Source organism: Monomorium pharaonis, chromosome 11, assembly GCF_013373865.1.
Source record: "Monomorium pharaonis isolate MP-MQ-018 chromosome 11, ASM1337386v2, whole genome shotgun sequence".
Classification (NCBI taxonomy): domain Eukaryota; kingdom Metazoa; phylum Arthropoda; class Insecta; order Hymenoptera; family Formicidae; genus Monomorium; species Monomorium pharaonis.
Genome location: NC_050477.1, coordinates 8,823,222 through 8,841,886, shown reverse-complemented (window position 1 = coordinate 8,841,886; position 18,665 = coordinate 8,823,222). Strand labels below are relative to the sequence as shown.

The window sequence follows — 18,665 nt, the reverse complement described above, 5'->3', positions numbered from 1 at the left end:
AAGAACTATATACGAGAAGTGTCACGTTTTAATTAAGACAGTTTTTGACATCTAATAATAACTTTTTCGTTAATTTTTAGTTCATGCAAATTATTTTAAATTCGTCATTCTTACAATATTTAAAAACAAATTCTTCTACAATTTATATTTTAATTTTTTTACACATTTAAAAAAAGAAAAGGCTAAATTTGTAAAGCTATAATCTTTAAATATGTTGTTCCATGTTTAAAATAAATGATGAATACGATAAATCATTGTTTCTTAATTTTTGTCAATGTTTACTTGATAAACATTATGTAGTAGGAGCCTTTGGATTTTTCGCACGCATCTTCAACCCTTTATCTGCTTTCAAGTTTGATTACTTGAACACTATAAAAATTTTTGTTTTAACATCGGATTCGAGATTGCAACGCCAAAGCAGATAGAACAGCATCACTTTTGCTACTAGTAAGACAAACCTGTAGGCAATGTACATTCTGGGTCCGATACCCAAATGGCATATAAACCGAGTTATCTATATACTGCCATTAAGAAAACTTTCTGGATAAAATTTGTCTGAATACGGATAGTACTTTGAATCGCGTTGCAGAGAGAAAGTTGGAAACCATATATAATTTCCAGGTTTTAATGTTATTGATTTACCATCCGGAATTGCTGATGGCAATTCAGTCTCTTTGACGCATTTTCTGTTAATTAAAAAAGTTACCGGATACAATCTAAGAGTCTCGTTTAGTATTGCGTCCAAATACCTCATACGATTAATAGCCTCATAGGTAGGTTTGCCATTGATCTGTCTGAAGACAGTAGTAGATTTCTTCTTTCAATTTGCTTTGAATATGAGAATTAACACCAATTTCGTGCGTCATAAAACACATAGCTAATGTTACAGAATCGAATCCGCTTATAAAAAAATCGAATGCCTGAGCGGTCATCTCATCGATGTCAAACTCAAGTCCACTTTTTTCCATTATTTGTCTATTATTTATTTCTGGTCTCCATCATTAACTGAATTATGTCCGGACAAACAATTCACTGCTCATTTTTTGCCTTCACAGTATTGGCAACGATATAATTAAAAACATTCTTTATTTTTGCGCTAAACATTTTTAATTAATATAATTTGAAGAGTTTTGCAAGTAGCGGGAAATTCTGTGCATGAAGAACACTTCTCAAGAACTGTTGAAAGACATCCAGGCATCAAAAGTCATTGCTTTTTTGCCAAGCACGAAGAATTTATTATTCGTTATTTGGAAGAATTCGTTATTTACCTTTAAAAGAATCCACGCTGATGCCGAATGCACACATGGCCATCGTATCAGTGGCGTATTTTCAAAGTATGTCTTTTGTATTATATATCTTACTAGTTTTCTAGATTGCATTGCCACAAAATTAGTAAAGTTCTCGGCACACTGACTTATAACTTCAAACATCTTCATCTTGCTGTAAAACTAGGATTAAAGAGCTTTCGGATCTCGTGCCAGTGATCTCACAGATTAAATAGATTTCTACTGATTATCGGATCAAGAGTTTCGTTCACGAAACTACGATGGTCGCAGAAATTATTGACTTGTTTGATAGTAATCTCACAAATTAGTTCAACGATTAGGTAACGAAGATGAGCGTTGAAAACTCGTAGAAGCTGATAAAGTACTTTGCGTCTGCAAAGAGATTGTATATTTTTTGTAGGAATTCTGAATGGGCCATACGTCCGAAAACAAAAGGGGCCATGTTGCCCAACAATGGAATAGGTTGCACATGTGGAATCTTTAAAGGCTCAAAATAAGTTGACTTTCTTAGAACAAAATAGCATAAATAAATATTCGCCTTAGTCAGAAATAAGATAAACGGCTCCATCGTGACAAAAACTTCTAGATTAATTATAAACAAAAACTTCATGTTTTATTTATGGTTTTCGGCAATTTTTGTTTCGGATTGATAAAGATAATTTCTATACTTGACTATTAGAATAGTGTTAACGATGCCAAAAAAGTATTAAATTTTTAATATTATTATTCCATTTGTTTGATCAATAGTGTCGTTGGAGCTTTTATCTAATTAGAGACAATTATCTTGATTCAATAGACCATTTAAAATCTAGACGCACGCGATATGCAAGAAACTCTACGACTCTTGCACTTTCATCATAATATAAGTAATTCATATGTATTTAAGATAAATATATGCGTTATAATTTCACTTCTTGAAATAATGATAAAAAACTTCGCTATCTTCAAAAACCTTCTTTTATCAACATGCAAAACATTATTATCGTTTTTCTTGAACTGACTGACTTTCATTGCAGTAATATCACCGTTTTTTAGTAACATACATTGTTAATTTCCATTGAGTTTCCTATTGGTCCTATTTAATATTTGGTTAATTTGATTAAATCAAGTAGTTGATTTGACTAATATCGAATTTATAGTACTTAATATTTAATATATCGTTGATTTATTAAATACAATCTTTCTGTTAAATGGAAACAGTGGTGACCTATAAAATCGTTAAAGATGATTCAAATTAAGTAAAATTTGACACTATAAGTTTAACAATGTAATCTATTTCCTTCTAATTTATGTAAACAATTAATATTTACAATCTCCAGATCATACAAATCGTATGCTTCATATTCGATGTTGAAACACAATCTTCACATAAAATCGGAACTTAAAAGTTTTAAATTAAATTGACGAGCAATTTAATAATTTTAATTTTGATCAATACTTAAATTCCGTAAACTTCTAATGTAATGTATCTGATTGTAAAAATTAGTAAGTTAGTAATAATCAGAAAATTAGTAATAATAAGAAAAATATTTTTTTTTTATTCTCTCTCTTTTTCTCTCTCTCTTTCTCTCTCGTTGTTTCTTCTTTAATTTGATGGATAAGGATCTTTAACACAGAGAACAGATACTCAACTGTTCCGTCACGATAATCACACACTTTCTTAGAAAAAAGCATTTAAACAAATATATATTTAAGTTATTAAACAAATTGTTAAATATTAAATTTTAAAAAACTTAAATTTATTGTAAATAAATAAGTTATATTAAAATATTTTTGCGTTATGTACATACGGTATTATGTTATTCACTCTACGAACTAATTATGAATTATTTAGTAATATTTAGTAGTAATAATAAAATTATATATTTTATTACAGCCGGGGATAGCTTATTATATTAAATTGTAAGAGGTAAATAAAAAATTGAATATATTGTTCATATTGTTAAGAGTATATTTTACAGTGACTGACTTTATTTTTTCAATGATAAAAACATATTTTTACAAATTAATTAATAATTTTTGATACAATAATGATATGCATTTTTAATAAAAATAATTAGTAAATACTTTCTTTAAGAATTATATAAACATTTTAGTATCAACATATTAATTATATTAAATAAGAACTAGAAATATATAGAAGGATATACATATATGTATATATATAGATATATATAAGTATATATTATTCAATTTTGCATGGTTTTTGCGTGCGCGCGCGCGCGCGCGCGTGTGTGTGTGTCTGCCTGTATGTATGTGAATAAAGAATAGTAGTTATAAATAAATTTATATAAATTAACATATATAACGTTTAATTCTATAATTTTTAATCAAAGTAGTACTTTTTATTATAAGTATATAATTGTAAGGGATATAATGTTATTTCATGTTTAAAGAAAGTATTAAACTTTATACTAATTTTAGCTTATATATATGTGTGTATATATGTATAGTTTAAATATTAGAAAATATTTATTATTATAAAGTAAAAAGTAATTTATTTGCTATAAAATGTTATGTTTGTTTTTTTTATTTGTTATGAGTTTATTTCATTTGGACGTAGTTGTAACGTCACATCATTTTATCAAAATAATATTTTAAAATCTCATATTGGAATAAAATTAAAAATCATGTGAATATTTCTTTGAACATTTTAAACAGAAACTTTTTAATGCAACTTTTGTTTTATATTTATTTAAAAAATTAGATATAATTTAAAAAATTGTTATTTTTCAAAATATTTTATATAAATTATGTGTAAAATTATGCAATAAGTCTAATAATATACCGTTTGTACAATATTTTTTATATAATGCACTTGATATAAAACATTAATATGTATAAAATTAATAAAAATATTTTAAAATTTAACATAAATTTACATTGTAATGTAAACTATAATGTAAACTATTGTATCAACTATGTTTTAAACTTTTATTATCTAAATGTCATTATTTTACTTAAAAATTGGATATAAGAATTAACTTTAAATATATAATTCTTGGATTCTTGAAATGAATTATAAAAATGCTAGATCACTGTATCTTAATTGTGCTCATTTGATAAATATTATGTAACAGAAGCCTTCGAATTTCTCGCACGTATCTTTAACCAAAAACCTCCATCTGCTTTTATGGCAAATGTTTTTTTTTCGAATACCATAGGAATTCTAGTTTTAATATCGGGTTCAAGATCGCAAAACCATAGTAGATAAAACAGCATGACTTTTATTTCCATTAAAGCAAACCTATTACCTATGCAGATCCTGGGCCCGATACCAAATGGTAAATATACCAAATTATCTACACTACTGTTAAGAAATCTTTCTGGATCGAATTTGTCTGGATCTTGAAAGTACTTTGGATCGCGATGCAGAGCAAAATTCGGAAACCATATGGTATCTCCAGGCTTTATTGTAATCGGTTTGCCATCAGGAGTCGCTGGTGGCAATTCAGTCTCTTTGACGCATCTTCTATCAATGAATGCTCCTCCCGGATATAGCCTGAGAGTTTCGTTTATCAAGGCATCCAAATACTTCATGCGATTAATAGCTTCATAGGTAGGTTTGCCATTGGTCTGCCTGAGAACGTCGTCAATTTCCTCTCTCAATTTACTCTGAATATCAGGATTGACAGCAATTTCGTGGGTCGCAAAACACATGATTGTTGAAACACCTTCGAATCCGGCGAGAAAGAAAACGAAAGCTTGGGCTGTCATTTCATTGATTTCAAACTCGGGTCCACTATTTTTATTCCTGGTTTCCATCATCAACTGAATCATGTCCGGACGAGCAATTCCCTGCTCATCCCTTGCCTTTACAGTGTTGGCAACGACATCTTTAAAAAAATTCTCTATCTTTGGGCCAAAGATTCTCAGCTTGAAAAGATTTGCAAGTGATGGAAAGCTTCTATTCATGAAGAACTTGAAAGACACCCAGGCATCAATAGTCATTGATTTTCTGGCAAGTACGAAAAATTCATTGTTCGGATTTTTAAAAGAATCTATGCTGATACCGAAGGCGCATGTGGCCACTGTATCGTTAGCATATCGACTAAGTATATCTTTCATGTTATATGTCTTGCCGGTTTTTCCAGATTCTGTTGCTACAAAATTAACAAAGTTCTCGGCGCACTGACTCATAAGCTCAAACATCATCTTCAATTTACTGGCTGTAAAACTTGGACTAAGAAGCTTTCGCATCTCGCGCCAATGATCTCCTTGTAAGTTAAATAAATTCTTACCAGCTATTGGGTCGAGAGTTTCGTTCACAAAACCATTGTGATCACAGAAATTGTCGAATTTTTTGATGGCAATCTCAGAAATTAGTTCCGGATCACGAATAACGACAATGGGCGTTAAAAACTCGTAGATGCCGAAGTATCTTGTGTCTGGGAAGAGATTGTATATTTTTTGTATGAGTTCCACCTGCGACGTACGTCCAAAAACAAAAGATGCCATGTTACCCAACACTGGAATAGGTTGTAGATGCGGGATTTTTAATTTCTTGAAGTAAATTAATTTGCTTAGGACAAAATAGTACAAACAAATAGTCGCTGTCAGATTAATCAGAAGTAGAGTAAACAGCTCCATCGTGATAAAAATCTTTGGATCAGTTATATCTAATGTTCTTGATTATGATTTCTTCTTGTTGACAATTTTTGTTTTGAATTAATGAAAATAGTTTCCGCACTTGATTGTCAAAGGGTTAATGATGTCAAGAGAAAGAAGGACAGAATTGATAATTCTACTGATGCAATTATTTTTCCACTTGTCGTTAGAATTTCGATCTAACTGAACACAATTTACATGACAGTCAGACGATACACGCACTTCATAAGAAATTCTACGACTGGTTGTACATATGATGTGACGCTGTACGTATAATGTAATTGATGATAATATTTGAAGTGCTTACTCGCAGATTTTATAAAGTCACGTTGACTATCTTCTTGATAAGATGATTAAGCACTTTGCTGTTCTTTGAAAACATTTCGTTATCAATATGTAAAAAAATATTATGACTTTTTTAAATGAATTGAATTAAACTGGTTTTCATTTTAGTAATATCTATATCGCCTAACGCGTTTTAATACACTCTTCTAATTATTCATGTAAATTGTTTATATTTATTTAATATTTATAAACAATTTTTTTGTTATTGTAAAAGAGTTTTCAGATATAATTTGCAACAAAATAATAAAGCTGATTCTTAATAATAGTTAAAAAAAAAACTTGATATATAATCAATATTTAATCTCTTCAAATTTTTAACTTTTAATATATTTGATTGCAAGAAATTAATATTTTAAGAGTAGAATATTTTTTTCTCAGGAAATATAATTAAATTAAAACATCTTCAATCAATTATTAACTTAAAATTTTTAGATATTAAATTTGGGAAGTTTAAGCTTTCTAATTATACACTTTAAAACTTTTACATTGCATACCTATAATATGCTGGTATTCATTACATTATCTACACTTGGCGTTAGAGTAGCGTTAATGATAAAAGAAAGAAGTACAAAATTTCTAATTACATTATTTTATTTGTTTTGCCAATTTAATTAGATAGAACTTCTATCTAATTGAAAACGATTAAATAGATTGTCTGGCATCTAGACGCATCGCGCGAGCAATTTCATGACTGGCTGGTACACGTATATCATTATAAAATTAATGCTAAAGTGATGCAAGCTTCAAAAATAGCAATAAATATCATAAATTTTATTTTTTTAATGTCTATTGAGGAGTTTTTGTCAACAGGAGAAACAATAATTTTTTTTGACTTGACAAATTAAGTTAGGAATTAAAACTCTGATAACTAAAAGTCTCTACAAATTGACGATACACTTCGCGATGCTTTTTTTAGAAGCATATTTTTGTCAACAAATATGCAACATTTAATTTCTTCCACATATAAGTGTAGTGAAATCTATAATATGTGTAATTTAAATTATAGATTAGTAGTAAAACTACTAAAATCAACTTACCAAATAACTATTTTGAAAAAAACCATATTAATTAATCGAGACGTCAGTAGGCTTAAGAGGCTACATTTTCAAAATTATATAACTTTGCATAACACGAAATGTACACAGCCAAATAAAAAGTTAAAAATGATAATAGGATCGAAAGATTAAGGAATTCAATTAAAATTTTAAAATTCTTATAGTGATACCAATAAGAGAGTAATTTTTAAAAAATAAATTATATTTGATAAAAATATCTCATTTTAAAACGTAAAATATTAAAATATTTAACATTAAAAAATAAAAAGGTATAAAAGTATAAAAAAACATCTAAAAAATGACATCAAAGTTTTGTTAAGAAGACAATAATATATTGAACTCTCTCTCTCTCTCTCTCTCTCTCTCTCTCTCTCTCTCTCTCTCTCTCTTACTCCCCGTCTCTCCCCGTCTCTTCCGATCTCTCCCGTCTTTCCCCGTCTCTCTCGGTCTCTCCAGGTCTCTCCCGGTCTCTCCCCGTCTCTCCCCGTCTCTCCCGGTCTCTCCCGGTCTCTCTCCGTCTCTCCCCGTCTCTCCCCGTTTCTCCCCATCTCTCCCCATCTCTCCCGGTCTCTCCTCGTCTCTCCCGGTCTCTCCCCGTCTCTCATGGTCTCTCCCCGTCTCTCCTCGTCTCTCCTCGTCTCTCCCCGTCTCTCCCCATCTCTCCCGGTCTCTCCCGGTCTCTACTGGTAGATATGGGAGAAACGCAATTGAATAAATTGCAAGTAGCACAGAATCGGGCTATGCAAGTAATATTACAATGTAATAGATACACCAAAATAGAACATATGTTACAAACGTTGCAATTTATGTCTATAAAACAGAGACTACACTATAATGTATGTATATTTATATTTGAGATTTTACATAACTTGGCGCCAAATTACTTAAGGAATGGATAGACTAGAAGTAATTAGTAATGAAAATGGAAGAAAAACAAGACAGGAAGGGACTATTGCAATAAAATTCGTTAGAACTAAAAGTGCGCAAAAAGCGTGTATTACGAGGGCGTAAAATTATACAATACCTTGCCAGCAAAAATTAGAAGTTGTGAAAGAATTGATGTATTTAAACGGAAGTTAAAGAAGCATGTATGTAAATCTATGTAAAACATAATAGCTGAAAAAGCTAAATAAACTTCAATCAATCTCTCAACTAATAAGAAAATAAATTCTTTTATCATTCAAGTTTTGTTTGTTCACGGTAATTTAATAACGGGATTATTTAATTATTAGACATATGTATATTATTAAATATAAACATGTAAAACTTGTATAAATATAAAATAAAAATATAAAATTGTATACAACTCTTTTATATGTATGTTCTATACGCAAAACTAATTTGAATTAGAAATTAATTTATATATAAATTATTTATATTTAACGTTTATGTTTCAATCTTCTATTTAATATAACTTAATTTTGTAAATTAAATTACTTACATTTACAAGGCTAGTTAAATTCACTGTTGTTGAATGCGCGGGTGAGAAGTGTTAATAGTTTATTAAATATTAATGTGGTAATTTCTGATATATCAGTATGCATAATACATATTTGCAACACATAAAAGGCATTCTTATCTGTGAAAATAAATGAACAGTATATGTATGTACATACATACAATATATCAGAGCTGGGATTTAGTTGCACATTTGAATTAATTTCCTTGTCAACGCCTGCTATCCTCCTCTTATAACTCATATTTTAGTTAGTAAAGAGTCGCTGGATGTTTTTAAACAAGATGCGTGATACTTTATTTTTAAGAGCGTTCCAAATATGTAATAAAATTGTAATCTCCCTAAATGACAATATTAAATTAATATCTAATTCTTTAAAAATAATTCTAAATTAATAATAGTAAAGTCTTTATTATCATTTTATTTATTATTAAGTATTTTTTATTGTTAATATTAAGAAATCCATTTATGGAAAAGCAAAAATCAAAGGAAAGCAAACAGCTAATTATAAATATAAAATATCGTCATTTAGGACGATTACAGTTTTATCATATATTAGGAACGTTCCTAAAATAAAATGTTACTCGTCTTGTTTAAAAATATCCAGTGACTCGTTATTAAGATACAAGTGGCAAGAAAGGGACAGTAGGAATCGATAACAAAATCGGCTTGAAATCAGTAGTGCAAGTTTTCGACCGCCAGTACCAAGATGTTCTCGACTTGTGTACGTGCCCTTACCATCGAGATCATCTTAGTGCTGGCGGCCGAAAACTTGCACCACTGCTCGAAATGTGGAACTAAATCCCAGCTCTGCTGTATATCAAATATGCCCTTTCTTAGACTATGCATTTTGTATGAGTATGCAACGTTGAAGTATGCATCAGAATAGAATTTATTACTACCGCTTTATTGACTGTTCAAAATTTCTCTACAAAGCTTTTGTATACGAGATGTATGAATGTACACGTATACAATGTGTTTCATCCGTTAATATGTATACAAAATGAGACATAAATAAAAGATAATAAAATAAAAATTTTTTTACGGACCTAACATTTTTTTACGAATCTTCGCGCGCATGGCAGATAATAAATACAATTGTTCAAATAACATTTTATGATAAAGTTAATGAGCTCTCTATAATATTAGTATATATGGTGTAAAGCAATCTGTTATAAATTTATGTTTGTTAAAAATTAACTATACTAATTTATATAATTAATATATTATAACTTAAATCAAATGTATTAAAAGAATTATTAAAATAAAATATATAATATCTAAATAACAGCATCTATTAAAATAATTAGTTTAATATATCAGTTCTTTTTACAACAAATATAATAAATGTAAATTTTTTCTAAAACAATTTTTGCGCTTTTTTTGGAAATTCTTTCTCTCTCTCTCTCTCTCTCTCTCTCTCTCTCTCTCTTTCTCTCTCTCTTTTTTAAAATTTTTTTTATTTTAAATGTATGTTATCTAAATAAAAATTCTAAATAAAACATGACTAAGAAAATAATTTAGGAGTTTGATTTTATACTTAAAGTAAATTTTATAAATTCTAAATATATATAGTTTGTTTCTACTTTATACTAATTTGATAAACATTTATCCGCGTTTACAGATTTCTCTGCTCGCAATTTTAATATCAACTTTCTATTATCCTTCTATTATAAAGAATGTCTTTTATTCAACATAATGAAAATTCTAGCATCAGCTTGGAGATTATAAGCTTTAGTAAAATAAATAAACTTTATTTGATTATTTTATATATATATATATATATATATATTTACCAACATGCGGGATCTTCAATCTCGAAATAAATTAACTTACTCAGAACAAAATAATAGAAGCAAATGCACACTATTAAAATAGTCAGAAGTAAAGTAGACGGCTCCATCGTGACAGACATTTTCGGATTGATGATAAAAATACGTAGGATTTCTGATTGTAGACAATTTTTGTTAGGCTTAATGAAACAATTTCCACACTTGATTGTCAAAGTAATAACTGAATAATAAATGAATTACATAAACAAAAGAAATGCGAAACGGCTAATTATATTATTGCATTTTTAATAATTACTGTCACTACTTCTATCTGATTTAAAACAGTCAACTCGATAGATTTTCTAACGTGAGAAAACTCGCTTCATGAGCGAAATTCTACGACTGGCTACCGCATGTATGTACATCACGACAAATTTAAAATGGGTCGAATGCGTATACATCAATGTGACTGTACAGTCTCATTGACTATTCTCTTGAAATAATATTTTGCCGTGCTTTGAAAACATGTTTTTATACGAAGCAACATTATTGTTTTTAAACAACTTTGGTTAGGAATCAATTGGTTTTTATTATACCAATATTATTACGTTAAATGTAATGTTTTTTAATAAAATAATTAATAATTAAGGAAATCTCTTTTTTCAATAATACTTCTACAATTCTTATTTTGTATTTCTCTCTCTCTCTCTCTCTCTCTTTCTCTCTCTTTCTCTCTCTCTTTCTCTTTACGTTATTTGATATATAAATAATACAATCGTACAATGAGTTTTTGTGTGTTTATATTTTATAATTCTATAATTGTATAATATTGTTTTATTTATCATGACTAATAAAAAAACAATAATAAAATAATAACATAATTATAAATTTTGGTTATTTTTTTATTAGATTATAAATTCATCCTTATTTGATTATTTGTCTTATTTATAATATATGATAGTGTCAAGATTTAGAAATTAACATATTAAATATATTAATATATTAAACTGTTTAGAAAGTAAATAAAATAATAATATAATTTTTTTCAATAAAATGACATCATGTAAACATTTTTTTTAATTATACAATATAATTTTTTATCTTAATTTTCATTGATTCATTATTTATTTTTGCAACCTACAAAATATAACCATAAATAAATTTTAGTTAAAATTTATTTGCTCATAAAAATTTGATTTTTTTATTAAATCTTCCTGTATCACGATTTTAATAAACTATAATTAATATAATAGAGGTAAATCACTTTTATCTTTTAAACTTAAAGGAACACTTTAGTAATTTTATAAAATTAATATTTAATTTAAGTATTAAATAATCACTGAATTATTTAAGAACCAAATTTGAATTAAAAGCAGAGATTATTTTTAGAATTGTATAATAAAATTTTTAGAATGATACTATCGTTGACGTCTATCGTGAATTTATTTTTATTGGCGTGCAAAACTTTCTGCCGAGTCAAGTGAATCAAGTGAGTTGAAGGCTAACAGATGATATGGATTTTTGATTGATGTATAATATGTTTAAATTTAGTATATAACTTGTAATAAAATTGAAGATGGGATAGATTTTTATAAAGTAATAAAAAGCAGCTGTTTTCTTTATGTAGAATAATTTTTTCGATTAAGTGCAATTAAAAAAGTATGAATTAATGTAATGCAGCTTCTTATATTAATTAGACATGTATAGTATTTTTCAATTTAATTTTATAACTATTTATTAATTTTTGTATTTGTTAGTACGAAATTTTTATTTCAAGTTGTGAATGAATATCATTTCCATATCAGCCTTTGAGAATTGAATAATAACCACTAAGCTTTTGAGAATTTAATAATAATCATTCTGATAAGAAAATTTATCAAAGTGAATAGAAGTTCGCAATTGAGGACACAGCATTCTATTAACTAAATGTGATAACAATAAAAATGATAATTTGAGAAATAAATAGTCACTTTGTGATATGTTACTATGATTGGCACCCTAAGGCCAATTCCTGAAATACATACTCGATTAATACTTTATACGAATGCGGGTTATAAATTATTGATTTGTTTCACTTGTATTAATTGTATAAATTACCTTTCCTTGTTGTACCGAGGAAATAGCAATTGTCAATGTATATTTTTTTGTAAACAATATTATTTATTGTTATATCATTGTTATATTTTAAAAATATAAATGCATATTTAAAAATACACGAGATATTGAATTTAATCATGTGTTTATTATTTGAATATAAATTACCCGGGAAAAAATATTTTATATAAAAAAATATATAAATATATATAAAATATGTTCATATATATATATATATACAATTAGTCTTTTTTCTTTTGTAAAATTTCTGTTTGATATAAAAAAATTATAGTCATACTGAAAAGACAGAAACTAATTTAAAATACAAGTTCCGCATTGTTTCTTTTAAATGTATGAAAAATGTTCATATATAATCATATACATATTTCAAAATATATATTATTATATACGGACAATTTTTCATACTTAGCTTTATTAAAAAAAGCAATGCAAAAATTATTTTTTAAATCAGTTTTTATCTTTTTAGTATGATTATTATTTTTTTACATTGAACAGAAATTTTACAAAAGAAAGAAGACTAATATAAACATATATGGACATATTTTATATATTTTTATATATGTTTTTATATGAAACATTTTTTCCCGGATATGCCTAAAATTTCGTCCGGATAGACTTTAACTATGTAGTAGTGCATTCTTACACGTTGCATCAATAGAGTTTAAAAAACAAAAAATGAAAACATCGCAACGTGCCGATCTGTGTTGATCGACGAACAGAAAAACAATGAAGAGTTATGGCGCGTACCTAGGGACGCGCGCGTATCTATTAAAATAAAATAATTTTATGCTATTTGTAAACTATATTTAATAGAGTTTTATATTAAATCAAATAAAAACCATTAGCAGTTTATTATAAATTAATTGGATATAAATATGTAGTAAGAAAAATCAAAAAGTCTTTTTCCTTCATCGTGTACCTTTCAAGAAAATGTATGTTTAATGTATAAAATATATAAAATATGTTTTAAAAAACACACTATAGTCGATATTCATAGCCGAGTTTTATTTTAAGATCCGTCTGAAGCAATGTTTTAAGATACTAATTCAGCTTTGTGATTGATTGATGACATTTTAAGACAGTACTTAAAGTGATCTTAAATATAAGACCTGTCCATGAATACCGGTCTAAGTGAGCTTTATGCAAAAATTGTACATATATATAGTTTAGTTGTCATGCATCAGTGAATATATGCATAACGGTGTATTTTGTGTGTTGCTCGTTGATGTTTATTTCAGTTATTATCACGCACCTTTTAAAACTCACATATGTGTATAATTCACAGCGTATCAATTTACATAAAAAATTGGACTCCATATACAATCAGTATCACAAAAATATACTGCATAGCATATTGATATGCTGTGAACAGTTTTGTGACACTGATCTAAAATTTATCAAAGAGCGTTAATTTTTTATTTTTTAGAAATAAAAATAATTTTGAGAATATTTGTTAATAATGTTCATATCCCTCCACAGTTTCTATAATCGCAAACTTTTTTTCTCATTAATAAATTGTTAATTATGTTCGTTACTTATAGAAGAACTTGGTAGAACTTTATGGATAACAATTTGTATTAACAAGAATTATGTAATTATTACATAAACATATACTAAGTTATTTAAATAAAACAAAATGATGGCTTATAACCCTCTTTTCTCCTCTATTCTTAATATTATTTTCATGAGCAAAATATATTAAGAAAAATGATATAGCTATTTGTCATATTACATAACTTATGACTAGCATATGAGATATTTAAAGGAAATTTTATAAAATAATCAATCATTTATTAATGTCTGGAATAACTAATTATATTTACATATATATATGCATATATGAATACATTTTCAAGGAAATATTAATTTGTTTACATTATATATACATGCATATATACATTTTCAAGGAAATATTAACTTGTTTCTTATGTAACTTTTAAAAGCATTTACAAGTTGAAAAATTTATAAAACAAATTCTTAACATTTTTTCTGAAATAAATTATATTTTCTTGTTTAAACTAAATTATGTATATTTTTAATTATATTACTTTTTTACACTTATAATAAATTTACAATGCATAAATAATATTAAAAAAATTTTAAGTATATACGTGCACGAGAATATTTATTATATAATATTAGTAATGCAATAAATAAAATTAAGTAAATGGTCATATAAAAACAGGTATATCACTTTGCTTTTGGACAGCTGTTTTCTAACCAAAAGCTAAAAATAAAATACAAATATAAGCTTGAAACTGTCTTCTATTAGATGGTAGTTTTTTCACTACTTGTGCATCAAAAGTGGTTATTTTCTCATTTGTCAATTTACACTTAAAGACTAACATTTTGACACACAAGTAATAAAAAATATTATGTGCGATATGTGCATATTACACAAATATCAATTGTAATATTGTTTTATATTTTGTAATAATTAATGTTTTTGCACAATACAAAATAAACGTTTGAGAAATTGAACCCTAAAACTAGCATAGTAACTATCTTTTTCTTTATTTTTCCTTTAACATGAGTCATTTAATAAATCCAAGGAGTCATTTATATAAAGTGACAAATACATATCGGCATTACTTTTAAAATTATGTGACAAATCTGCTTTATTCCAAAAAATAACTTCCTCGAAGATAGTTAATGTTTACACGTGAATAGATCAACAGCGTAGCAAGTAACACGGGATCGATAGGTTTTATTGATGTCAGAGAAGACAAATTTACAAAATCATTTTCAGAGTGCCAATAGCAGCAATAACGGCGACGGCGGAAATATGAACCTAGTTTCACTCGTTGGCACGAATGGAACGCGAAGACCACCTTCCCAGCAATCATCATTTCACTCGTCCAAAAACCATTCCCGGCATCAACCTGCATCTGCTCCGCCGTCGACACCGCGGAACGTCTGTCAGATGACCGAAATAGAAGCCCCGTGTATACGTAAGTTGGTCTATTGCGATGTGAGATTCGAGCTTCTAAGGAATCTCTCACATACCTTGTAAGATAAGAATCGCGAACTTTTATGAAATTATAACCATTGAAAATATACGTGCAGAATCCTTTATGAAATTCAAGACAATTCTTTTACGAAGTAATTTTCTTCTGATGTTATAAACATAGTCTTTTGCATTTGTAGCTATTATTAAGTGATCTAGCGTTATTAAAATCATAAATTTTATTAAAATTATAAAATCATAAATAACTATTATTAAAATTATAAACTTAAAATTATGACTTAATAAAAGCTTCAAATGTTATGAAGATGAAAAGCTGAAGATATATTTTCAAGTTTTACATTTAGCAAAGTTAAAAGAAGATAATAATTTCAAACTGTAAATTAAGCTTCTTATTTTTATGTCTTTAAACAAATTCAAAAGCTACATAAAATATATTTTTTATTTTGCAGATGTTAGGTCATCTTGTCGGAATCTGGGATCGACCAGATTCAATCAAGAGAGCATTACTAAAATGCTCGTGCTCATTAGCACGGTCTTTATATTACTTAATTTACCAAGGTGAGCTCTTTCATTTTTCTATTTATATTTCTATTTATAAATTACATATAATGCTTGTATAATTGTAAAAATTGCGGATCTCTATTTATAGCTCATATATATATGATTGAATTTGTATAATTGGATTATATTATATACTGTAGACATTGTTTTCTTAATACACGTTGCAGAAATTTTAATTGCCTACGCAAAAATATTTTCGAAATGTTATGGAAACATTACGTGTGTAAATTGTTGCATTACTCTAATAATATTAATTCGAATAATATAGTACATATTTAATGACAGAAATGCATTTAAGCTTTTAGTTTAATTTATTCAAATTTTATTCAATTTATAGCAAAATGTTACTGTACTGTTTATTACTTAATATTTATTACATTTATGTGAGAAAATACAAGTTTATAAAATGCTGTCATTATGCAAATATTCGTACTTTTTAAATAAAATTTATATTTGTTTCTTAAAAGTTGTAATAAATAAAATTTTGCCACAGTATTTGCAACGAGTAGTAAAAACTTACGGTTTATTCTCAAAGAAAATAAATTATGAAGTAGATGTAAATTGCAGTTTATGATGAAAATGGACGGTTAATATTTCTTAGTAAAATTAAATTTTCATAGTAATTGCATTACGAGTCTTCTCACTCTATTTTAGCTACGTAATTCGCCTATGCGTGTTCTTCTTCACTCTGGCAAAGAAGAATACACCAGAGACGCTTTGGTGTCTTCAACAGTTCTTCATGCTCCTCTATTATACAAACTTCAGCATCAATTTCCTTCTGTACGCCATGTGCGGCATCACGTTCCGTCGATGTCTTGAGCAGATACTGCGCAGAATCCTAAAGAGTATGACTCGGTATCACTGCAGTCCACAAAGGTACATATAATTTACATTCCATTTTTGTTGAAGATTCTATAGAATTAAATCAAATTATATCTTTGGTTAATGGTGGCCATCAGGGAATCGGTAAGCCCGTGAAACATCAACACTCCTCGACAGATGATTCTTCTCTGTATCTGGTCTCAACCGAAGTTTTAACCCCAAATCAACGGGGTTTTTGCGAGCATAAGTCTAGAGTAAACTTAAGATGATCTTGTTTACTTGAATTGTCTTGAAAGGGCGAATCATTTCGTTAGACGCTTTACGCATCTGTGACTTTAAATTTAATGTCGATTTGAAGACAGATTTAACAAAAGATTTGTTAGAAAATAAGAAAATGTTATTATATAAAACTCAAAAAAATATAAATATTGTACTTGACTGACATAGATTCATGCATTTGTATGCAATTGTATGATAATGTAGATTTACAATTGCTGTATGTAAATAACAGATTTGTTATGTTTGTAAAAATCTATTACTATTTATTCTTATAAATGTTTCAGGATACAAAAAGATAGTAAGAAATATTTACATGTTTTAATATATTTATATGTCAAATTTTTACATTTTATTATACTTAAAAAAATTTTTTAGATCTTTTTTGGAATTAAATAGCACTACAATATGCACATATATCCTTATTCTTGAATTTTCACTTTAATTGCATTTGTAATCTCTAATTGTTGCATCAGTAACAACCAATGTTCTGTTTGTGATCTTTAAGAGAGAGAGAGAGAGAGAAAGAGAGAGAGAGAGAGAGAGAGAGAGAGAGAGAGAGAGAGAGAGAGAGAGAGAGAGAGAGAGAGAGAGAGAGAGAGAGAGAGAGAGAAGAACAAAGAGCGTATAAAATATTTATGTACTCATAAAATTAATTCTATATACATATAAATTAATGTAGGAAAATTATCACTGAGAAATACGAACGAATTTTTCTCAAATTATGGGACCCAATTTAAAGATAATTGCAGAATTCATCATTTTCTTATCATTTCAAGAAATCAACAAATAGTAAATAATTAATTTTTATAATATAGAGATAATAAAATTAATGTGTACAATTTTTCGACTATTAGTTCATTACATTTGTACATTTCTTTATTGAATTAAATTAATTTCATCATTTTTTTAAATGTAATAATAATGCTACTAGTTGTAATCTACTTATTTGAGGTTTTCAAGATCTGTCGAAGAAAATTAATATGTTTCTATTTAATTTTATATAAAATGACAAATTAAGATTTTAATGATGGCAAAGTAATATTTAACTTTCTTTTTAATGCAAACGTTAACTCAAAGTCAAAATTTATTTTAAATAAGTTATGGAATAAAAGTTTATGAAAGTTTTTTAAAAGTAATATTCTAAGAAACACAATTGCTCTAGTGTAAACTGGAAAAGATTTTCTTCTAACATTTTACAAAAAATTCAATACATAAAATTAATTTACTATTAACGTAATTAATTAAAGCTTAAAATAACAAAGAAAGAGAATTTCAGAAACGCTGCCAGAAATGTTAAAATTTGTTCTTGAGAAAAAAACTATTGATAAGTTGTACAGGTGTTATTGGTGTATAATTCAAACGCAAAAGAAATTGAGATGCCACATCCTTTTCGCGTAG

General features: G+C 27.4%; 2 protein-coding genes and 1 pseudogene across 7 annotated transcripts in view; 1 reads left to right on the top strand and 2 right to left on the bottom strand.

The window, feature by feature from the left end:
* LOC105840175 (thyrotropin-releasing hormone receptor) overlaps positions 1-18,665 on the top strand; it is a 95,113-nt gene that overhangs the window by 24,842 nt on the left and 51,606 nt on the right. For 5 of the 6 annotated variants that reach the window (XR_004965039.1, XR_004965035.1, XR_004965037.1 and 2 more), the window contains 3 exons: positions 15,387-15,588; positions 16,055-16,163; positions 16,821-17,042. Coding sequence is in view for 1 of the 6 variants with exons in the window: in XM_012687041.3 (XP_012542495.1) it covers positions 15,387-15,588; positions 16,055-16,163; positions 16,821-17,042; positions 17,126-17,144 (552 nt within the window). In the remaining 5 variants the exon portion in view is untranslated. Of the gene's footprint in view, positions 1-15,386; positions 15,589-16,054; positions 16,164-16,820; positions 17,043-17,125; positions 17,845-18,665 lie in introns of those variants that run through there. The other variant, XM_012687041.3, reaches the window with a different exon arrangement.
* Positions 276-3,355, bottom strand: LOC105831330 (annotated as a pseudogene).
* On the bottom strand, positions 4,139-6,436 carry LOC105831339 (cytochrome P450 9e2-like). Its single transcript, XM_012671399.3, has one exon. The coding sequence runs from the start codon at positions 5,874-5,876 to the stop codon at positions 4,356-4,358; it is 1,521 nt and encodes a 506-aa protein (XP_012526853.1). The 5' UTR covers positions 5,877-6,436; the 3' UTR covers positions 4,139-4,355.